The following is a 24860-nucleotide window of genomic DNA, read 5'->3' as shown; positions in this document are numbered from 1 at the left end:
TCAATTTTGATTATTCCATTTTAGCAGCAAATCAAATTCATGAGAATTTTCACATCCATTTACCAACATAAAATGACCTGAATAAAAATTATTATCCACAAATCCGGCTAAAATAAACTGGTTTCTACAGTGCATGGATTTTTTTTTAATTTAATTTTTTTTTTTTTTTTTTTTTTTAACCACAACAGAAAATAAGGCATTCCTGTGGGCATTTAGTTGAGGGAAGGAAAAAGGCACACAACATTTGATTTTCAAAAGTGCACTATTTTGCCCCCTCCGCAGCCCAGACAAATAGCAAGTGCAAGGTATATGGATACTATTAGCATGCATACTTGCTAATTTACATAAACATGGGTTGTTTCTTTTTGAAAATGTGCATACAGTACATGCATTAAAACAGGGGGTGGATTAACAAGGCAATGCCCGAGGGCTCACAACACTCTCCCCTTGTCTTGAATAGCTGGTTAGGGGCCAATGATCCTTATTGCCCAGTGGCCCAGATCACTGTCAGTCGGCCCCTGCATTAAAAACTGTGTAATTTGCAGCTATGCAAGCCACTTGAAAAGCGGTCCCCCCTCAAAAGCTCATACTCTCTGGTGACAGAGATGTGAAAGTTCCAAACTTAGAATGAAAAGCATGTTTGCTCATCATAAACTGTTTTCCGTAGATAGCAGGATGAATTGGCCATTATATATGGTTGACGTCATCCGGCAGCTAGGGACTCATCTCTTCTCCTAGCTAGTACAGCTTTGAGCTCTACTGAGCATGTGCGAAAGTTCCTGTGCAGGCTTTGCCTTGAGAGCCTCCACAGTCTATAATGTAGCTAAATATAGCATGATAGTCAACTCTCCAGGGAGGCGGGCAGGCATTCCATGGTTAATTCATCAAATCTACAGAAAACATTGTTTACGGTGAGTGAATATGCTTTTTCCATTGATAGGCATGGGTGGAGTCTCAAGCTGAGGGTTGAAGTGGAGCAATTATTGAACAAGCAACCCAGATCCCACTGTGAAGAGTAGATTATTGCGAGCACAGGTTAAGTAAAACTGCTTGTTTAAAGTTTCAGTCAGTCCTTGAAAGGTTGTTTAAACATCAATATGATGTGAAGGTTTGAACTGATGACTGTTGCAGCTTTGCAAATGTACTGCAAAAGATGAGTAACAGAGGAAACCAGAGCTCTGAGCTTTGACAGTGTCTGATCTGTAATGCTGAACACATTCTGCTATCCAGATGGACAATGTATGTTAGATGACTGACATCAAGTATATTAGTGTCTTATGCGATGAATAGATGCAAAGCCTAATGATGCAGTTCAGTTCTTTTCTTGTACTAGATGACAGCTCTGTTGTAATCTAAGGTATGAAGGGCTCGTTCTCCTTCATGGATATGTGGTCTCGGAAAAAAGGTATATAGTACAATGGACTGAATGACGTGGAAAGCTGAAACGTTTTGAAGGACTACCCAGTTATCAAGGAAGGGCATGTATGGTGTATGCTGACTCTCATAGTTGAAGCAATTGAGATAAGGACGGTTACTTTCCATGTCAGGAATTTAAGAGAATCCATGTGCAGTGGTCCAAAAAGATAGCTTCACAAGTTGGAAAAAGGATATATGAAGAGTCTGCTTGAGTGATTGTATATGGATTTACTATAAGGTGTTTTAGGGTATATATAAGTAACGACAGTGAGTGGTGGCATGGTAATGCATAAAGAAAAGTTTTAGTTCGTATTTACTCGACTAAAATATCATTACCTTGTACTTGCTCTGACCAATAGTAGCTCTCAGAAAAGGATAAGTTCCAGAAGTCCATCCACTTCTCACAAACATTTGCGTTAATACAATGAACAAAGCAATTGGCCAATTCCTGCCTCCTTTTTCTAAGGAAACTAATCAGAATTATAAATTATAAGGCTGCAGATAATTTCCAATTATAATATTTCCTATGAGCTAAGGCTTAGAACTTAGTCCTAGCAGAATTTTAGATTTATATGTCATCATAAAAATGACAAAAAGGGGGGACTGATGCTGGTGCGCACAGGCCGTTAGTCTCAATAGAACATTTTTTGACATGTCACAAAGAAGTCATTATTCCTGTTCTCTTAAGGTTTTGATTTTTCATAAGCAACTTTTATAATTGCTAACAAGTATAACATTATACATGACATTTATGCTACAACCTTGTAGTTGTTTACCTAGACAGGCACCATAAACTAGATAAAGATACTGAGCTACAAGGTTGCAGAATATTTTGAACTGATATGAGTTAGATTACATTCCATCTAAGATTATAAAAAATATTCTTAAAGCAGACAAGCTGCTAATGCTGCAAATTCCAAGAAAACATTTAGATATGAAACTATGATTAACTTGGAGAGCAAATTACCATACAGCCAGATTTGTTTATAATAGAAAGCCAATCATAAAAATTGTGACAATTATGTAACCTAGTTTAGGAGTTGGAAATATACAACTAAATTCTATATAATGCTTTATCATCAGTAAAATCATTTGAGAGGAGTTCTGAATCCTTGCGTGATAACCTGCCTCTCCACAAAATATATTTAATGTTTAGGATTTATATTTTATAGCATTTAGTAAAAAAAAACAAACAAAAACACTTCTCTACAGCTAGAGGCTTTAAGCATTCTTAATTTTCAAAGAACCAGAATACTTCTGAAGTGGAGGTTGTGTCGGGGCTTAATGAGGCGCATGCCTTTCATAAAATTCAATATCAGTGAATGAATACAGCTGGGTTTAGTGAGTACTTTATCTTAGCAGCTTACTGCAATAAACTTTAACCAACCAAGTCAGACAAGAGAAACAAATATGTCAGCAAGTACGTGGGCTCACAAGAAAATGGGTCCAAGGATTTCTTTTATGTTAGCACCACTTGGAAGATCTGATCCATTTGAAGATATAGATCTTTCTGGTGGACGCGTAAATCCTCCCATTGTGGATCAGTGCAGCTGCCTCATGCTTCCATAGTGGTCGAATCGGCTATGAAGAAAGCTAAAAAGACACATCTGTACTCCAATATGCCACTGGGGAGGGACAATACCTGGATGACTTTGGTAAGATGATGTTCCAGGCCACCATGCTGAAAACCAGGATTCAACAACCTCAGTTCTATATAACTAAATACCTTTATGAATGTCTACAAAGCTTGAAGCCTGGAGGTCATTCCAATAATGACAGTCAATTGCACTTGCAGACCATATTTATCATGCATATCATGTATATGTGTATACAGTTACCACAGTGTTAATTTGCACACTCTCTAATGTAATTTAAGTTAGCTCTGGTTACCCTCCACTATCTCTTCTTATCTGCGTTCCTATCTTTCTAATTAATCCCTCCCACTCCCTTCCTTCTCCTCATCCCTTTTTCTAGCTCTTCTCCCCTTTTCCCCCCTCCACGTTCATTGTAATTTCCCTCCTTTTGGTTAACTGTAAACCGGTGTGATGTGTCCTATGAACATCGATATAATAAAAGTTCATAAATAAATAAATAAATAAATAAAATATCAGACAAAGGAAGGCCTATGCCAACTCTTTCAGACTGTATACGAGGTCTGACACTTTGGAGAGGATGTCAGCGGCGTTCATAGCAGCCTGCAGAATTGCTTGGCTCTGGGCCAGAGCAATCTAGAGGACATGCATGAGAAGCTGGCCTATTTCCCTTGTAAGGGGGATAATCTATTCGGAGATAGACTATGAGAAACGATGTCTCAACTAAAAGAGCAGAGTGCGATAGTCTCTTCTTTCACATCCCCGACCGAATGGTACTCCCTCCACTGCTATTACTAGCACCAGTAACATGGAACAGACTTAGTTTTTGAGTACTTGCCAGGATTGGCCACTGTTGGAAACAGGATGCTGGGCTTGATGGACCCTTAGTCTGACCTAGTATGGCATGTTCTTATGTTATGTTCCAAGGGATTCTACCCTACCTATAAGACCTTACTTCCAGTGACGTCCATTCCAGCTGCTTAACCCGTACCAGGTACCACCCTACCAAACCCAAAGATAACGCCAAAGCAAGTGCAAACGAGGCATCATCCAAGTACCCAACAAACACAGAAACAATCACAAAGCCCTAACCAAAAACCTCAACAGAATTTTTGAGGGAGACTCAGCCACAACCATTATCAGCGATAGGAGGAAGGATATCTTCATTCTACCAGGCATAGTCCTCCATCACATCGGACTGTTGGGTTCTCAATGTGGTGCAGAAAGGTTACGAACCAAATTTCCGCTCAGCCTTAATGCTGCCCCAACTCATGCTGTCTCCTGGCGATCGTCAGAACCATGTTCTTCTTCATCAGGAAGTACAAGCACTTCTCAAACATATGATCCATCCATTGCCTTGTGGCCAGTGCAATTGGGGGGTTTTACTCCCAATACTTCCTAATTCCGAAAAAAGGAGGAGGCTTCTGACCTATTTTGGATCTTCAGGCCTTGAACAAACTTATTCAGAAGGAAAAATTCAGGATGACTCCTTTATGCAACCCAACAACTGGATGTGCTCTTTGGATCTCAAAGATGCCTACGCCCATATTCCCATGCATCCGTCCTCATGGCAGTACCTTTGCTTTCAGGTGAACATTAACATAAGAACATGCCATACTGGGTCAGACCAAGGGTCCATCAAACCCAGTATCCGATTTCAACAGTGGACAATCCAGGCCATAAGAACCTGTCAAGTACCCAAAAACTAAGTCTATTCCATGTTACCCCTGCTAGTAATAGCGGTGGTTATCATCTAAGTCAACTTAATTAATAGCAGGTAATGGACTTCTCCTCCAAGAACTTATCCAATCCTTTTGTAAACACAGCTATACTAACTGCACTAACCACATCTTCTGGCAACAAATTCCAGAGTTCAATTGTGCGTTGAGTGAAAAAGAACTTTCTCCAATTAGTTTTAAATGTGCCACATGCTAACTTCATGGAGTGCCCCCTAGTCTTTCTACTATCCGAAAGAGTAAAAAACCGATTCACATCTACCCGTTCTAGACTGCTCATGATTTTAAACACCTCTATCATATCCCCCCTCAGCCGTCAGCATTACCAATACAGAGTTGTTCCTTTTGACCTATCCTCAGCCCCAGAGTGTTCACAAAATTCATAGGTGTGGCTCACCTTTGCAGAAAAGGAATCAAGATATTTCCCTACCTGGATGATTGGCTCCTAGTCTCCTCAAAACCCAAAACATTCCATTTGCACCTACAGCAGACCATAACCTGCTTGGAGGAATTAGGATTCATAATCAATTATGAGAAATCTCTGCTCAATTCCTTCGGTTTATCGGAGCATTGATAAACACCAAGCTTTGCAAAGTTTTCTTCCCAGCGGACTGGATCTAGACCTTTTGCAAACTGGCTTGAGCTTTAAGGGGTCAGTCATAAGAATGTAACATAAGAACGTAACATAAGAACGTAACATGCCATACTGGGTCAGACCAAGGGTCCATCAAGCCCAGCATCCTGTCTCCAACAGTGGCCAATCCAGGCCATAAAAACCTGGCAAGTACCCAAAAACTAAGTCTATCCCATGTTACTCTTGCTAGTAATAGCAGTGGCTATTTTCTAAGTCAACTTAATTAATAGTAGGTAATGGACTTCTCCAAGAACTTATCCAATCCTTTTTTTTTTTTTAATGTATGTTTATTGATTTTCAAACAAAACCACCTACAGAACCATCAGTACACAAAATAGAGCATAATAGGAACAGAGACTACAATAAACAAAACCGTCCCTCCAGTGTACCTAACATAGTCCAGAACAGGGTGCGGCATGTGTCATTGCCCAATGCTATAATAAGAATAACCGAAAACCCGTAACCTGTGTTATGCAGAACAAACAGTTCAAACCAGTTCAAACAGTTCCAACAATTTTTTCAAGCATTTGTTTAGTCCCTCCCTCCCCCCACCCAGTCTACCGACAGTTGGACAAGAATCATACTACGAAGAAATTGTATTACGAAGATAGTTATGATAAAGATGAGCTAATGCAATGAGCTTAAATAGTAAGTGATAAATGTTGATGAACATATATAAGCAGTTACACAAATAAACAGTGTGGTGAAATATTCAAGAAGGTCAGTAAGTAGGCAAGTATGTATGTATGGATCCCAAGTTGGATACGAAGTCAGTGAGTAGCATCTAGTAATTCCCATTGACCAACGGGGAGTGCCCCCAGGGTATAAACTAGCAGACGAGTTAGTATATTCTGAGCCCAAACCACCTGAAAAAAGAAAAATCATGTCCAGGAATTCAAGGTGGTGGTATTTCCTCTATGGGAACCTGTGTGCCCTTCCCCATGAACAGCGCGCCCTGTGGCTGTTTCTCCAAGAGAAATTTTCAGCCCAGTTGGGTGAATACTTAGGGCCAAGGAGATTCAACTGAGTTCCAATAGTCACTAAATCTTATAGTCATTAAATCTGTGAAGACTGGTAGGCAGTATCCTCTGTCAGGGTTGGGAAGTGGGCTTCAAATAGTTATAAAATGCTTTGAATTGCAATGAGTTTCTTCAGGGAGGTGTTCCTGGCAGTCACATATTCGAGAGCACTCAAATTGGTCATTCTGGTAAACCACGAGTCCACGTTCGGTGCTTTGTCTGCAAGCCAGTGTAGCAAAATCATTTTTCTCCCCAGCAATCCTGCTCTATGGAGATAAAGTATAATGTGAGGTGGGGGATCCCAGGTTAAAGGCGTCGGGGAGTCAAATAACCATACATTTGGATCAGCTGGTAGGGAATGACCTAGAATTTTTTAACACATGCGAGCTATCCCCCCCCGCCCCCTAAAAGTTGAGTATTAAAGGACATTCCCAAAAGCAATGGACATAGGTACCTTCTTGTGTCTGACACTTCGGGCATTGTGCTGTGGTGGCCATTTGGAAATGGTGCGCCTTAAGAGGGGGAAATGAATAACCTCCAAAGGAATTTGTAAAATGTTTCTTGTTAAAGCAAATTTCCTGTGATATCTCGGATCAAACCAAAAAGACTTTTAAAGTCCTCATAGGTTAATTTGAACAAAGGCCAGCCCACCCACTTATTGTAAAGCCTTTGGGTGTGATCATGTGTGCCCATCCTTGAAAGTGCCGAATAGTACCAAGTAATGTTCAGTTTCTGCTTGGAATATTCGGAAAACTGCTCTCTGAGCTTGGGAAAGGACAGAGATGTAGAGAAGTATTGCTTTCGACCCGATATATAGTGTTGGATTTGCAGAAACGCAAAAGGGAGGAAAAAGTGCGTTGTTTTTGGGTGGTTGTATCATAAAGTTGATAAACAGATTGAAGACCTTGTCGTTGCCATCTGTGGAAAGTTGAGCTTTGGATTCCCGGCGGAAAATCCGAATGATGTGTTATGGTAAGGAAAGGGGTCAGGCGGAACGGAATAACGAGGGACTTGAGCAGCTGCCCCCACGCTCTACGACACGTTTGCAGCAAGATTTGGGATTTAAGATCTGCTGGGATTTGGCAGTATTCTAATTGCAGGAGTGGGTTTAACTCAGGTGCTTTGTACCAGGCAAGTAAACTACGATAGGGAACATAAACAGATATGGAAAGAAGCCAGTCCCGCACTAATCTTAAATTACAGGCCATGTTGCACCAAAGTAGATTTGGACAGCCCAAGCCACCCTCTTCTACAGGCCTGCATAACATCCATAGAGAGTCGGGGGTCGCTTTTTCCTCCACAAAAATATACGGATTATTTTAGTAAAGAGTTTCATGTCTTGATTAGTTATCCAAAGGGGTATCATTTGAAGTATGTACAACCATTTGGGTAATATTATCATTTTAAAAAGTTGTATGCGACCCCCTATAGACAGCGGCAGCACCTGCCAGCTTTCTAATGTGTTGGAAGTTTGAGTTAATAAAGGTTTTATGTTGGCAGTATATAAATCATCAATATAGAATGGAATTCTAATGCCTAAATATTTTAACTCTGAAGAGACCCATCTCAACGGGAATTGTCCTGTCCACTTGGGTTGTACAGTGCCAGTGATGTCTATAGCTTCAGACTTTTCGGTTAAACTTTAGTCCGGCAAAGGTGCCAAAGATTTCTTGTAATCTCAGGACTTCCGGTAGTGAGACTTCAGGGTTTAAAACAAATATTAAAACCGTCAGCGAATGCCATGACCGTAAATGGGTGTTCGGGCCCAAAAAACCAGTAATGTTAGGACTCGTGGCTATTTTCCGTAAGAGGGGATCAATGGCGAGGATGTACAAGAGGGGAGACAGACACCCTGGCGGACCCCACGGCAGATAGGTACATCTCCCGAAATAGAACGATTAGCTATTATTTGGGAGATAGGAGTCAGATATAAAAGAGAGATATATTCCAAAAAGGTTCCCTCAAAACCCATCTTCCGCAGGGCAAAAAACATGTAGTTCCATGAAATTCGGTCAAAGGCTTTTTCGGAATCGAATCCAACAGCTAAGGCCGGAGTATTACTGGAACGACACATCTTCATAGCTGTGATCAACTGGAGAATATTGGCGTTTGCTTTACGACCCTTCACAAATCCCACCTGGTGGGAAGAAATTAACTGGGGAAGAAGCATATTAAGATGTTCTGCTAAAATATTTGCTAGAAGTTTAAGATCACAATTTAATAAAGATATCGGGCGGTATGACCCGGGAAGCAAAGGGTCTTTGCCCGATTTGGGTAATACCGTGATGGGGGCAAGATTAAAGTCTTTAGGGAAATAGTTCCGATGTAGGCCATCACAATAAAAGGCAGTTATGTGGTCCACCAGCTGAGTTCGCAAGATTTTGTAGAAATCATAAGAAAAGCCGTCAGGCCCTGGGGACTTCCCTGATTGTACCGCTGCAAATGCGTTTAGGACTTCAATGGACTGAATAGGGTGGTTGAGAAAACCTAGCTGCATCTGTGAGAGGCTTGGGACTGAAATGTCTTGGAAAAACTCCATCTCAGCTTGACGGTTTTAGTCCTGCTCGGCAGTGTAAAGTTGCTTGTAATATGCCCGAAATACTTCGCAGATGTTGGCTTTTTGAGAAACTAGTTTACCGCTAGGTATCTTTCATGTGTGAAATAAAAGTCTTTGGGCGTGCGGCCCTCACTAGATTGGCTAGTAGCTGTCCCGCCTTATTTCTGAACTGGAATAATTTTTGTTCCCCCTTATACAATTGCTGCTGGGTCCTGGTATTTAACAGTGTGTTTAAACGGTTAAGCGCACTATAATTGTCTTCGGGTGATTGGGAGTAGAAATCAATACTTTCTTATGGTGTTGTAGTTGCCGTTCTAACTTTAAGATATCAGAATTTAGATTTTTGTGCAGAGCTTGTGTGTAGGCAATTATTTCTCCTCTAAGGACAGCTTTTGATGTTTCCCAGAAAAGCTGGGGAGTGTCGGTATGCTGTTGGTTGTGCCTGAGGAATTCATCCCACTTAGTTCGGAGGAACTTCTGAAAGTTTACATCTTGTTTAAGAAGGGTAGGAAACCTCTCCAAAATGTCGTATTGATCTAGATAGCTACCGGTGAGTGATCTGAGATAGCCTGGGCTTCTATCGAAGCTGAGACAATATTAGAAAAGTGACTTTGGGATACCAGAATATAATCAATGCGAGATAAAGAGGAATGTGCCCTGGAAACATGGGTGTAGTCCCTCTCCGTTGGGTGTAAAACTCACCATATATCTAAGAGCCCTAGTTGGGAACATAGATATGCTATACCCTTCAACTTTTTGCCCTGATCCCGCGCTGCAGGGGGACTGCGATCAACACTAGCATCATGACACAACTGAAGACTCCCATAAGGAGTAGAACTCCTTGTGTTGGAGCTAACAGGATATTACTTAAATTAAAAAAAAAAAAAAAAACTATGCCTGTACTCATTTGGGGCATATAAATTGCAGATGGTAACCTGAACATCATTCCACAGTCCAATAATCACAACATATCGCCCCTCGTCGTCAATAATTTGGTTAGTAATGGTGAAATTAAGGTTTTTGTGAATCAGTACCGCAACACCTCCTTTTTTTTCCTTGTGCTACTGAAAAAATGCAAGTTCCCACCCACTCTCTACGCAAATTTGCGCTTTCACTTGAAGAAAGGTGTGTTTCCTGTAGCCTGTAGATGTTTAAGATGGTTAAGTGTTTTCTTCCTTTTAATGGGGGATCCCAAACCATTTACATTCCAGGATATCACCTTATCCATTGTCGTATATTGCCCAATATAGCTTGGGCCAAGGTCCCAGATGTATTGGCCAATATAGGTGCAAGAGGGCCCCCAGCTCAGCCCCCCCCCCCCTTCCCATCTTCGTTGTAAACCTGGTAGACAGAATACTAGCTAATGAGTGTCTGTGCCATCGGTAGACTCCCACCCATACCCTCCCCTTCACCAAACCAAATCCACCGAATTTAACCACTGCTGCAGTGGCTTAGAGATCATGTGTCTATATGTGTACGGGTGTCACACTCCCTTCATAGTGGTTTCTCTAGTATATAAAACTGGACATCCATGTCTAATACTCAATCTAAGATGTATTGAACCCCAAGCAGAGTGAGGATGAGATACAAATCAACTGAAAACCAATCAATCGGACCTTCAATAAGGAGTCCACAGAGAAAGTCTTCCCTCAGTAAAGAGGGTCCCTATGCAGTGTTTGTGAATCGTACAGTCTCCGCTAACTCATGGCAGATAGTTCCTTATCAGTGCCATGCAATAGCTGGATATGGACCAGATTAGACCCTTCAGATAGGTTGCAGGATCACGCTGGACCGTGTTCCTGAGTAATCAAAGAGAATACCTGATGGGCAAAGTGTTTGTCCCCTGAAATCAGTGACCCAGGCAAGCAGCACACACTTGCTGCGCCCCATAGAGCTGACAGAGCTTGACCTCTGAGAAAAGACTGTGCTTTAGTATGAGCAATATTCCACCTGAGTTCCAACAATCCAGCCTAGGTGTGGGGTGGAGTAGCGCACCAGTCGGGCATTCCAGTAGTGGGTCCATATGGAACATTAGGTGCTGGGTACTCTAGTCACAGCTGCTATTCAGAAAGTAAAAAACAAACAAACAAACAAAAAAAACACACACACAGCTTAGTCGACAGTCCAAAGGCCTACAAGGCAATCATAAAACTTGGAAACAACCTGTTGCCAACTGTACTCCAAAATGTAAATAGCGGCCAATCAGTCGAACACTGACCTATCCAACAGACTCCCCCGCTTCTGGGAAGATATAAACCGGAGGTATCCAAGACCTCCCTGAGCAGGGTCTTATGAAAGTGTCAGTACACTGTCTCGTCTGGAGAATCAGCAGGGTTGTTGAAGAAATTTCTGAGCTGCTTCCGGTGTCAACAGTATAAGTCTTATCATTACTCCACACTTTTAATTTTGCTGGGTATATCAAAGAAAAGCGTGCCCGACGATTAAAGAGCTCTGTGCAGACGGTAGAAAATGATTTCCGAAGCTCAGAAAGCCGCAGCAAGTAATCTTGAAAGACCCGGAACTTCGACCCATTATAGGTCACGTCTTATTTTTTCCTGTATGCTTGCCAGATATCTTGCTTATGGCGAAAATTTAGTATTTTCGAAATTATAATGCGGGGTCGGGCTTGTGTATCTTTCCGCATCCCAAGACGATGGGCTCTTTCCACCACGAGTTTCCCCTGCAGCGCTGGGAGCCCAAACTCCTCTGGCAGCCATCTTTCCAGGAGGGTGGAGAGCTCGCTGTCAGCCACGGTTTCTGGAAAGCCCAGAAATCGCAGGTTTGCCCTGCGATTGCGATTTTCCAGGTCATCGATTTTCATTTCAAGGGCGTTTATTTTAATGTCATGTGCCGCCAGTGTAGTGGAGACAGTCGAGATGTCGTCCTCCAACGCTGCTATTCGGCCTTCCGCTTGTTCGGTTCGCGGTGTGAGCTCCGTGAGAGCTGAACAAACTTCCGTGAGACGTTCAATGCCCGCAACTTTCTCCCCGAATTTTTCATCCAGCTCGGCTCTAACAGTCTCTTTAATGTCAGCTAATGTGATTCCAGCACTTGAGCCTTCCCCCACAGATTCGTGCCCGGCTGCCATTTTGGGCTCCGCTCCACGCGGCTTTTATCTTTTTTTTGTATTCTTTTCGGCCATTCCAACATATATCTAACGATTGACATATGCTCTTACCCAAGCGGGGGATCAGCTGTCCAGCCGTTGCGTTTGAGGGTCAGATGGCAATCAATTGTGGGAGCGGACACCCGGAGCCTGAAGAGAAACCTCTTTCCAGCTCACCACATCACGTGATCTCTCTCCAATCCTTTTTTTAAACCCAGCTACACTAACTGCACTAACCACATCCCCTGGCAACAAATTCCAGAGTTTAGTTGTGCATTGAGTAAAAAAGAACTTTCTCCGATTAGTTTTAAATATGCCACATGCTAACTTTATGGAGTGCCCCCTAGTCCTATTATCCAAAAGAGTAAATAGCAGGTTCACATTTACTCATTTTAGACCTCTCATGATTTTAAATACCTCTATCATATCCCCCCTCAGCTGTCTCTTCTCCAAGCTGAACAGTCCTAACCTCTTTAGTCTTTCCTCAAAGGGGAGCTGTTCCATCCCCTTTATCATTTTGATCGCCCTTCTCTGTACCTTCTCCATCGCAACTATATCTTTTTTTTTGAGATGTGGCGACCAGAATTGTACACAGTATTCAAGGTGCAGTCTCACCATGGAGTGATACAGAGGCATTATGACATTTTCTGTTTTATTCACCATTCCCTTTCTAATAATTCCCAACATTCTGTTTGCTTTTTTGACTGCTGCAGCACACTGAACCGATGATTTCAATGTGTTATCCACTATGACACCTATATCTCTTTCTTGGGTTGTAGCTCCTAATATGGAACCTAATATTGGGTAACTATAGCATGCGTTATTTTTCCCTATATACATCACCTTGCACTTATCCACATTAAATTTCATCTGCCATTTGGATGCCCAATTTTCCAGTCTCACAAGGTCTTCCTGCAACTTATCACAATCCACTTGTGATTTAACTACTCTGAATAATTTAGTATCAGAAAATTTGATTACGTCACTCGTCGTATTCCTTTCCAGATAATTTATAAATATACTGAAAAGCAAGGGTCCCAATACAGATCCCTGAGTCACTCGACTATCCACTTAACATCCAAGGAGCACAAAAGGCAATGCCTGCAGTTCAGAAATCCCTCGCGCAGGAACATATGGTCACCAGGGACAGAGTCTTCAAGGTCAACAACCGTAAGGAAAGGCTACACAGTGATCGGCGCATAGGGCCTGCCAAAAAGTCCAACACCAAATTAAGACTCCCCAATGGAACCAGTAACTGAGGGAGGCCTAAGATGCCCTTCAAAAAAAAATGGGCCAAATCAAGATGAGACAACAAACACACCGTTCAACAGAACTCTGAAACAGGCAAGAGCCACAACCTGCACCTTCAAGGAATTAAGGGTCAAGTCATTATTCAATCCATCCTGCAAAAAATCCAGAATGAGAGGGATCTTAACTGAATGGGGAAGAACACCCCACTCCTCATACCAGGCTTCAAAAACTCTCCAAACCCACACATAAGCAAAGTGGAGAACTTGCAAGCGCAAAGTGCCAATCACCGCAGAGGAATAACCATGCTTTAACAGGAGAGCCCTCTCAAGGGCCAAACCGTAAAACAGAATTGAGCTGGATTCTTGTGAAGAACCGGTCCCTGCTGTAGCAGATCCATGTGCCGTGGAAGATGAAGAAGGGGCCTCCACCAGGAGACATTGCAAATCCGCATACCACAGGCAATTGGGCCAGTCTGGCACCACCAGGAGTACTAGCCCCCTGTGGCCTTCAATATTACGAATTATCCTGCCCAGCAAGGGCCACGGAGGAAGGGCAAAAAGCAATGTCTTGCGACCAGACCTGTACGACAGCATCTATTCCCAGGGACCATTGATCTCTCCTGCAACTGTAGAATTGAGGAACCTTCATATTTCGAGAAGTCGCCAGAAGGTCTAGGAACAGAAAGCCCCAGCAATCCACAATCAGTTGAAACATCTCAGCTGACAACACCCATTCTTCTGGGTCCATACTCTCCCTGCTGAGAAAGTCCACTCTTATGTTGTCTTCTCCTGCAATATGAGAGGCAGAGATCATCTGCAGACCTTCTGCCCATTCCATCAGCTGGTTTTTCCTGGGACATTTGCTGGCTCTTGGTTCCTCCCTGCAATTGATATAGACCACTGTTGTCATGTTGTCCAACATCTCGCAAACCGCTTGATTCCACAGCTTGTGGCTGAATTGCAAGCATTCCAGCCGTACCGCCTGGGCCTCCAGGTGATCCTCCTGCAACCACCACTGGAGGTGAGATCAGATTTCCATCGGCAAGTGGAGCCAAAATCGCATAATCCTGACACTGCAGGTTCCAAAGAGATAGCAGAAAGCACTGAAAAGGACGCATATGCGCCTTTGCCCACATCACTATTTCCAGGGTAGTTGCCAAACAGAGTACCTGCAGGGAGGACCACACCATCGAGCATATGGTATTCATCAACTAATGCATTTGAGACATCAATCTCCGGATCCAAACTTCCTGTAGAAAAACTCTGTCCTGTTTTGTGTTAACTGGACCCCCAGATACTCCAACAACTAGAATGACTGAAGATTGCTCTTGGTCAGGTTCACCACCCAGAGTTCTTGCAATAAGGAGGTCACAATGTGTGTCACCAGGCAGCTCTCTTCCTGAGACTTATTTATTTATTAAAGGCTTTTATATACCGACTTTCTTGATACAAATCAAATCAACTCTGTTTACATCGAACTAAGCAGTAACTATAACCAACTAATCAACAAGAGACAATTTAAAAGGAGCATAAAGTTACATTATAGCAAGGATGCCTTAACTGGGAGTAGTAAAAAAAAGAGAGGGAGAACGAAGATAAAGTACTATATACAATAGAGTATGGGAGGGAGGCAAGAAGCCGACCTCATGATAACTTGTGAGCGTGGCTTGTGAGTGACTTGTCTCAAATCAGCCAGTCATCCAAATACTGGTGCACCAGGATTCATTCTTTTCGCAAGGCTGCTGCTACCACCACCATAATCTTGGAAAATGTTCTGGGAGTAGTGGCTAGACCAAAAGGCAGACCCGAAACTGATAATGGCACCCCAACACCGCAAAGCGTAGAAAGTGGTGTTCCAATCGGATGGAAATATGAAGGTAAGCCTCTAATAGATCCAAGGAGATCAGAAATTCCCCCTACTGCACCGCCATTATTATAGAGCGTAAGGTTTCCATTCGAAAATGAGTCACCTTCAAGTCACAATTGACCCTTTTGAGATCCAGGATGGGACGAAAGAGGCCCTCCTTCTTGGGCACAACAAAAAAATGAAATATCGCCCCATACTTTTAGACGTGGGCACCGGAACCAGAGTCCTCAGTCTGAGAAGCCTTTCAAGTGTGAACTCCATTGCCTGTTTCTTCTGCAGGGAGTGGCACGGACCTCCATGAACACATCCCAAGAAATACTGAGAAATTCCAGTGCATACCCTTCGCGTATCACCTCCAGGACCCACTGGTCCTATGTGATCTTGACCCGAGCGAGAGAGAGAGAGAGAGAGAGAGAGAGATGTCCTCCTATTTACTGTTCCGGAAAGAAGGTTAGCAAATCTTCATTGGGGAGCTCAGGAAGGTCCAGCACAAGAGCCCGCTTCTCTCTTGGGCTGGTTGGCGAAGAAAGGACTGAGACCTACCGAAATGCAGAGCCCACTGAAAAGTCATCCATCTGTAGGGACGAAAACGCCTGGAACCTCAGAAACAACCACTCATACAAAAGGGGCGTTGTAACTGTTTCTTATCCTCTAGCGACCGAGGCACCAGAGACTCGCTCCACTTACTGGTCACTTTCTCCAACTCACTCCCAAATGAGAGCGAGCCTTTAAAGGGCATTTTGGTAAGATTGGCTTTGCAAGCTGCGTCAGCTGACCAATTTTGCAACCAGAGTTGATGCCTGGCCGCTATCACCAAAATCACTCCTCTGGCCGAGGTCCAGACTAAAAGGCGGCAGCAGGCTCCATAACCGGTCTGGAATTCCCTCCAGATTCAACCTCCTAAGAGAGAAGCAGTCAAGATCTCACCACTAGGATGCAACAGAAGGCAATCTGTAAATTCATCACCACTGCCTCAAAAGTTTGCTTAAGAATAGTCTCAATCCCATCATGTGGTTAGTGCAGTTAGTATAGCTGTGTTTAAAAAAGGATTGGATAAGTTCTTGGAGGAGAAGTCCATTACCTGCTATTAAGTTCACTTAGAGAATAACCACTGCCATTAGCAATGGTTACATGGAATAGACTTAGTTTTTGGGTACTTGCCAGGTTCTTATGGCCTAGATTGGCCACTGTTGGAAACAGGATGCTTGGCTTGATGGACCCTTGGTCTGACCCAGTATGGCATTTTCTTATGTTCTTATGTACTTCCTTCATGGCCACTCCTCCCTCTATGGGGATAGTCGTCCGCTTAGAAATGGCACATACCAGAGCATCCACTTTGGGAAAACGCAAATACTCCCTCACAGCCAGATCCAGGGAGTACAGTCCTTCCATTGTCTGATCCCCTTTAAAAATTGCCCCTGAGGCATTCCATTACAGATCAATCAATTCCTGTATGGCATCCATCACAGGGAAAACACAAGAGGCTTTATGTATGGAAACCAAAATGGGATTCTTCCTCGGCTCTGACATAGCATCCGAACCAGGGACACCCAGCTGTTTCAAGGTCTGGGAAATCATGGCCGGCAGTTCATCTCTATGAAAGAACCGCAACATAGTTTGATACTGTTCCAGCCCTGGAGGAATTTCCCCATCTTCCAAGGAATCAGGATTGAACTCATCAGTGCCACCTGGATTCCTGTCGGGAATACCATCAGGGAGCAGAGGTGAGGCGAGCCCTGGCGCTTAAGCATAGGACTGGAAGACGGAGGAACCACCAGCTGTGGGTCCGACTGCACAGAAATGGGGGAAGCGCAGGACTGCGCCTGAAGAAAGGTTTGCAAGCCTTGAAAAAAATTCCACCCAAGAAAAAGCAGCTGGGTCCAGACGAAGACCAGAAGGAACTGGAGCTGGTCCCACAGAACTGCCCTAGCCAGCAGAGGAGCCAGTCAAGGAAGAACCAAGATCTGGCATCCCCCCAGTCAAGGCCATGACAAACCCATCATCGGAATGGGAAGAGTCAGGCTTAGTAAAAATCAGAGGAAGACAACTCTCCCTGAGCGTCTGAGTAGCACTGACACAGGTTAGAAGCCAGGTCAGGCTAAGAAGCCCTAATATTATAGGCAACACAAATAGGAAGACACTTAGGATTCTTGCTTACCTATGCCATCGCTGTGGTAAACGTGCATTGGAACGGGATGGCTCGCGCTCAAAAATGAAATGTGCCCAAAAATAAACGCCTAGAAGAAAGCTCAGCAAGACGCACGCACAACCTGTGCATAGAGTTAAGCGTAGAAAAAGCACGCCCAAAAACAGAGAGCACAACGCATGCTCAGAGCAGACACACCGCACACACCAAGGGCCTATAGAGGGCAGCAGAACATGCACAAGAGCGCACGAAAATTGCTGTCGCAGCCTACCACACAGCATGCAAGAAAAAAGCCTAAGTGCGGGGCCTAGCCCATCATGGGCTGCTCAACCCGGGAAGCTGCCCAGATCCCCAACCCCAACAGGAGCGGGAACGAACGTCGGTACGGCGCTCCAAGAACAGAGACTGGAGGAAGTCCCGAAAACCCTCTCTCTCTGATTCAGGGTAAAATTTTTTTTTTTTTTTAAACTTACCTGAGCTCAGGACTTACCAGCTAAGTACAGAGATGGTATCTGGCTGCAGGGGGTGGAGGGCATCTGCTGTCACCACCGCGCTCGGCCTCCTGCACCCGCTGCCTTTCAGCTGAACTAGCAGCTAAGTCCATGCCAGGAAACCCAGCTACCGGACCAAGGCACACCTCCGAGGGACCACAGAAATCACCTCAGGAATTCTGAACTGGGGGAGGGACTTTTAGGTATCACCACAGGAGAGGAGAGTGGGGCTTTCTTTTCCTGAATTTAGAATTTCTCCTTCCAAAAGCTCAAAGCAATCCCCATAGAAGATGAACGTCCACCATCTGCTGGAGACTGAATACTGGCGGGCAGGGATCACTGCAGAGCTATACTGTGACGTCAGCTTGCTCCATCTCCATCTGCTGGCAGGGAAACATTAAACCACTGGTCCTGAGTCCATCTGTCTACATGCTAGGAAAACCCCCATTTCAAATAGCAAACAAGTAAATCAAGGGGAAGACAAGGAGCAGCCACAACAGGCAACACAAAGTTTTGCTTTCATACAACACATGGAAGCAGAGGAACGGGACAAGTTCCAGCCTCATTCTGTTTTAAATTATTTAAAAAGTTCTGCGATGTGAAAAAGCCAGCATAATCACTCATCTAGCTCAACCGTACATACATCTGTTAGTAAGTATAACTGTGTCTGACCCAAGCAGTTGAAAAATAAAAGGACAAAGGCATCAATTATAATTTCCCTGACCTCCTTTACCTAATTTTTAATCACCAAGTTTACAGCAATTAATCTAAGTTTAGAGGACATTTGCAGCTTTTTTTTTTTTAGACTGTATCAGAGGTGCAGAGTGTACAGTACTTATGCCAAAACATTAACAGTGATAATCCCTTTGGGGCATCACATAGAAAGAAGCTACAGATAAATTTCTTCAAGTAGCAAATCATGTTAAGCAGGCAAAAAAAATAAAATAAAATAAAAGATACTCTTAGGTCCAGATGCAACGCCTGAAAAATATAATAAGTTGGAGAACACTCAAGTTTGTTAAAACATTGTGGGCATCTTATCCAAATATGTTCAGGGGTGCTCAAACTGGTCCTTGGGGCCTCCAGCCAAGCTAGTTTTCAGTATATCCCTAATAAAAATACATGAGAAATATTTGCATACATTAGAAGCGGTACATGCAAATAGATTTCATGCATATTTGTTAGATGTATCCTGAAAACCCAACTGGCTGCGGGCAGGGCCCCAAGGATTTATTTGAGCATTCCAGAACTAGGTAACATCTTGCAACAGCTGTGATTAACCGCTATCAAATGGCATGAAGTGCTTGTTTTCAAGTCATGAGCCAATAGTCAACAAAATTAGGTGGTGAATCTAAAGCAAGAGATTTTAAGATATAAAGCAGGCCTTGAAAGTCAAATAGGTCTGATTTTCAGGATACTGATAACAAATACACAAAACACACCCCAAACTTTACCCAGTGTATACAAGAAGATCACTCCTCTGAAGCAGAGATGCCATTTTAGTCTCAAACGCTTATCAGCGTCAGATATCTTGGAGGACTTTCTTCACTTATGAAAAGACTCGAAACAAGACAAGTCCTACTGATTTTATATGCAATTTAAAAATACAAGAAATATTGTACTTTGAGCCCTTAACGAGATCAATGATTAGTTGGACTGCTATAACTAGTGAATTTATTCACTGAAACAAGAGAAGTGGATTGTATGAAGGTCTCTTTAGATTCAAAGATTATATTTGGTGAAATTGGGAGATCCTAAGTAGTGGACTGATTGTGGGTGATTTATATATTTATCCACCAGTAGTTCATTTAAAATAGATATGACATTCAGGCCGTTTCAGTACAGTGCAATCAGGTCGAGCGCACCGTTAGCCCCCCATTTGGGACGCGCTATTATTACCCCTTATACAGTAAGAGGTAATAGTGCGTGGAAAACGCACGTCCAACTCCCCCCTCAAACTAATAGCGCCCTTAACATGCAAATGCATGTTGATGAGCCTATTAGTTAGTCTCGCGCGATACAGAAAGTAAAATGTGCAGCCAAGCCACACATTTTACTCTCAGAAATTAACGCCTGCCCAAAGGTAGGCGTTAATTTCGGCCAGCACCGGGAAAGTGTACAGAAAAGCAGAAAAAACTGCTTTTTTGTACACCCTCTGACTTAATATCATAGCGATATTAAGTTGGAGGCCCGAAAAATAAAAAACAAATTTAAAAATCTGCCCATGGCCCGCAGGTTGGAAAACGGATGCTCAATTTTGCCAGCGTCCGTTTTCCGAACCCGTGGCTGTCAGGTTTGACAACAGACGCCAGTAAAATCGAGCGTTGACTGTCAAACCTGCTGACAGCCGCTGCTTCTGCCAATAAGGAGGCGCTAGGGACACACTAGTGTCCCTAGTGCCTCCTTATTAGCACGGGCCCTCATTTGCATACAAAATTGCGCGCCTAGGAGAGTGGCCTGGGCGCTTCGGGAGAGCGGGCGCTCGCCTCGGAGCACCGGCTCTCCCACGCATTTTACTGAATCGGCCTAATTGTAAGTATGCTACAGCTTAACTATGCTTCTCTTTCGATGGGCTGGAGAAATAAGCAGCTAGCTGTAGCAGGCCCAAGTAGAATGCTGCTTACTTTGCAGCAGAACCAGACATGGGAGGAACCACTGCAATGATCCACAGCCCAAGAGGAGTTCCTGCTGCTGCCAGGTCCCTAGCAAGGGAGCGGGATCATAGCTGTGGCCCACCTGGGGGAAAAGGAGGAAAATGGGAAAACAGGCCAGAGAGCTTGAAAAGGTAGGAAAAGGAGAATAAAGGCAAAAATTATGAAGTTAAATAAGTAAATCAGAACATGAGAAAATAAAGATGAACAAAAAAAAAATACAAAGAAATAATAAAAATCAGTAAAAACAATAAAAAAGCAAAAGGATAGGCAGGCTGGGATGAAGTTTTTCTTAGCTCCTAAAAAAATTTTAGCTGGTGCCTAAGAGGTAGATTTTAAAAGCCTTGCATGCGCAAAAACAGCCACACATGCGCATAAGTGGGCCACATGGGAGCGACGCAAATTTTAAATAGCCGGGAAGGGCGCATGTACATTGATGTATGCATGCCCAGAAAAAGTAGGCAGAAAAGGGGCAGGGCACAGCCTAGCAATGATGCACGGAACCTGCATTTTCCTCAGCTGGTGTGTGTATGTTACACATGTAAATTTGCTACAGGCATAGGAGTCCAGTGAATATCGCCAGGCGAGGAGTGGGCAGAATAGGTGTAGGAGTGATATATAGGGGATGTGAAAGAAGTAGTTAAGAGGGATGTGTAGGTATGGCTGGGAGCACTTTTCCCCCTTGCACTCAACTATGTCCCTATCTCGTCACCCACAGTGGAGATAGGGACAAAGTTGTAATGGTGGTGTGTATGAAATGTATGTGTGTGAGGTGGAGGAGGGTTTGGCAGTGGTGGTAAGCATGGCAGGCATTTGGTTGTGGTAGTGTATGTGGGGGGGGGGGGGGGGAGTTTGGTGGCAATAGTGTGTGCATGCATAGGGGTGGTTAGTGTGTGGGGGTTGGCGGCATGGGTATGGAATGTGTTTAGGCGGTGGAGGTTTCGCGCGTGCATGGCGGGAGTTAGCACTGGAGGTTGTGCCTGTGTGCAGAAGGATTGAAAGTGTGGTTGTGTTTGTGGGGGCATTAGGCAGAGCTAGTGGTATGTGTAGGGAGGGGTGGGGTTGACATTGGTTGTGGGGAATGGTTGGTAAGAATTTCTGTCTAAGTCTAGGTGAGTGTGTGGGCAATGGTGCAAGAGAGGTGTGTGCGGAGGTTGGAGTAGTATAGTGTGTATGCATGTGTGGAGGGTCTGGTGGCATGTAGAGAGTGTGTGTGAGTGTGGAGGGAAGAGGGTAGTGGTGGCAGTGTGTGGTTTGGCAATGGTGGTTGTGTGGGGAGGGTTTGCAGTGGTGGTTGTGGGATAGGTCTGTGGGGGGATGTCTTGATATGGCTGTGTGTGGAGGGTGGATGGTAACGTGGAAGGAGGGTTTGTGTTCGTATTCTCTCCTCCTCCCCCCCCCCCCCTTACCATTCCTCCTTCCCAATCCAAGTGCTCTCTTCTTTCTCCCTTCCCCACCTCGGAGCACTTTCTTCTAGCCCTTCTGAGAACAACCCCCACCACCACCACAGCCAATTGTGCTCCATTCCGCTATCTCCTACACCCCCTCCCACTCAAACTGATTTCTGCTGCTTTTGGGGACAGAGATATCTTTTAGCCTTGCTCTTGTTTTAACTTTTCTGTGGCTGAGACGACACTCGCTTTGCCTCTTCCATTTCTGGCCCTGTCCTGTGCCTCTTCTCTCTCTGCCTTGCTACTTGCTCGCTGGGCGTTCATGTGCTGCAGTGATTACCCAGAGCCCCTAATATTTATGTATGTGTAGATATATATACACACACACATATATATATATGTACACATACATGTGTGTGTATATGTACATATAGTTGTGCTCAAAGGTTTACTTACTCCTATTAGAATTTGTAAGATGTGTAGTAGCATTTTAAGAAAACTTGAGTGATCAGACAACACATCTTATTTTTAATGTGTTTCAAATTAAAACTATTATGCATCACAGAATAGCGCTATCATTAAACAAACTATCGCAATAAGAGAAATAATAGAATGGTCCTTGAATGTTTGAGCTGATATACACGTCGACACACATAGGTTGAAATGACAATGAAGGGTAAGTAATGTAGTGATTCAAGGGAACCAATTATCAATTTAGAAAAAAAATTATATACATTCAAAATTTTTTAGAAAGAAATTTTTACACATATAAACCCTGATCTATCACAATCATACCTGTATCCATATATATCTCATAAGACATACCAGCAAAAAGCAGAGTTACTTACCTGTAACAGGTGTTCTCCTAGGACAGCAGGATGTTAGTCCTCACACATGGGTGACATCATCAGATAGAGCCCAGCATGAAAAAGAAGTCAAAGTTTGTAGAAACTTTGACTGGCACACTATCCACATGGGGTCCCCCGTCAGTCTTGTAACATAGAATTGGGAAAAAATAAAACAAACAAAGAAGAAACCCAACTCCGTGGGGGTGGCGGGTGGATTTTGTGAGGACTAACATCCTGTCCTAGGAGAACACCTGTTACAGGTAAGCAACTCTGCTTTCTCCTAGGAAAAGCAGGATAGTAGTCCTCATGCATGGGTGAATCCCTAGCTATAGGCTGTCCCCTGCCACGACAACACAGATGCTATTGAGAAGTGAGGGAGACAGCCTGAACCCGAAAAAAAGGCCCTAGGTAGGAAGAGTTGGGTTCTACAGCTGGAAGAGATTCTGGAGGACAGACTGGTTGAAGCTGATATCGTGTCAGCCATCCCCTGTCCAAGCAGTAATGAGCAGCGAAAATGTGGAGGGAACTCCATGTCGCTTCCCTGCAGATCTCAGACACCGGGACCGGCCTCAGGTGGGCCTTCCAGGTCAGGTACTTCAGGTTACAGGAGCACAGTGCCTCAAAAGGATTCTTAATGACTTCAGCCAATACCACATTAAAGTCTTAGTCAGTAAGGAGGCCCAGACAACTGATCCGTAAAGATAGACTTTTATTGCCAGCAAGATGCAGCTAAGACAAAGGCTCAGTACAACTGCATGCCACGCCCCCTTAGGAGCAAACCTTTATACACTTTACAGTTCTTATCTTTCACACATGCGTTCTGGTTTTTGCTGAACAAACAATTTACAAACTGCTGAACAAGCAATAGCTAGCGTGGTCTCTAGTAGGTGTAGCTTATGATCAGACTATTGTTTCGTCATTTAATTGACGGGTTAGACATTTGCGGTGGCGTTCGTATTAATACAATACAAATTATGATTCCAAAATGGAGTTACGTTTCACTAAATGTTAGTGCGTGAATACGTCACTACGTATTAGGTTCCGTTTGCGTTGCAAATGTTAGTAAATCAAGATGGCTGTGCGTTTCACTGCAGGCATGAAGAGACGAGAGGCGTCTCAGGGGTGCAGTCTTCAGGGGTTCATGGAATCGAACTCCTTCACCAGGACACAGCAGGACGACGCAGAGGAGGCTTTAACTGAAGCAGACCTCGCATAAAGCGCCCCTCTATGGGTTGCATAGAGATGGGCAAAACATCCACCCCCCTGATGGTAGGCCCGATGGTACTCAGGTGTACCCCGATGGTTTTTAAGCCAGCATCCAACAGGTGCAGCAGATAGTCAAGCAGTTTCGATGTAGAGCAGGAGGATGGATCCAACCCATGACTCTCAAACCACACAACAAACATCCTCCACTTCAGGACATAAGACTTCCTGGTGGAAGGCTTCCTAGAGGCTACCAGGACCCGAGAAACATCCTTCAACAGGTCAAGGAGCTGAAATATTAGCCTCTCAACATCCAGGTCTTTAAGGACAACGCCCTGAAGCTGGGATGGTGCATTCTGCCCTGATCCTGCGTGACAAGGTCCAGGGAGGTCCCCAGACTGATCATGTCCCTGATAGAGATTCCGCAGAAGTGGGAACCAAATCTGCCTCGCCCAATAAGGGGCTATGAGGATCATGGTTCCCTCATCCTGCCAGAGCTTAAGGAAAGTCTTCATCACCAGCGGAAGCAGAGGATATGCGTACAGGAGGCCCCTACCCCGATGGCAGGCAAAGGAGTCTGTGGCTGGGAGCAGAATTGTTTCACCTTGCTCATGCAGGGGAGGTGAAGAGATCCACATCTGGGGTTCCCCAGAGGAGGAAGATCCAGTCCGCCACCACTGGATTCAGGGACCACTCGTGGGGTCAGAAGGCCGACTGAAGCAGTCCGCCGCCACATTCTCCCTCGATTCATCCCCGCAAGGTACATGGCTCAGAGCAGCATGCCCTGAGACAGAGTCCATGACCAAATCTGAACTGCCTCCTTACACAGGAAGAACGATCCTGTACCTCCCTGTTTGTTGTGTACCAAACTGCCACCTGGTTGTCGGTCTGGATCAAGACTACCTTGGTGGACAAGCAATATCGTAACGCTCAAAGCACATAACGAATCACTC

At 44.1% G+C, this 24860-nt stretch overlaps 1 protein-coding gene across 4 annotated transcripts in view; it reads right to left on the bottom strand.

Annotated features, from left to right (window-relative positions):
- Positions 1–24860, bottom strand: part of PITPNB (phosphatidylinositol transfer protein beta) — a 198726-nt gene that overhangs the window by 122480 nt on the left and 51386 nt on the right. For 2 of the 4 annotated variants that reach the window (XM_029619631.1, XM_029619632.1), the window contains one exon: positions 1753–1886. The exons of the other annotated variants lie outside the window; for them this stretch is intronic. In XM_029619631.1, the coding sequence (XP_029475491.1) occupies positions 1753–1827 (75 nt within the window). In that variant the 5' untranslated portion in view covers positions 1828–1886. Of the gene's footprint in view, positions 1–1752; positions 1887–24860 lie in introns of those variants that run through there. 4 annotated transcript variants of the gene reach the window in all.

The sequence above is a fragment of the Rhinatrema bivittatum genome, chromosome 11 (genome assembly GCF_901001135.1).
Source record: "Rhinatrema bivittatum chromosome 11, aRhiBiv1.1, whole genome shotgun sequence".
Lineage (NCBI taxonomy): Eukaryota > Metazoa > Chordata > Amphibia > Gymnophiona > Rhinatrematidae > Rhinatrema > Rhinatrema bivittatum.
The sequence above is the reverse complement of the archived record's forward strand: the minus strand, read 5'-3'. Positions and strand labels throughout refer to the sequence as shown.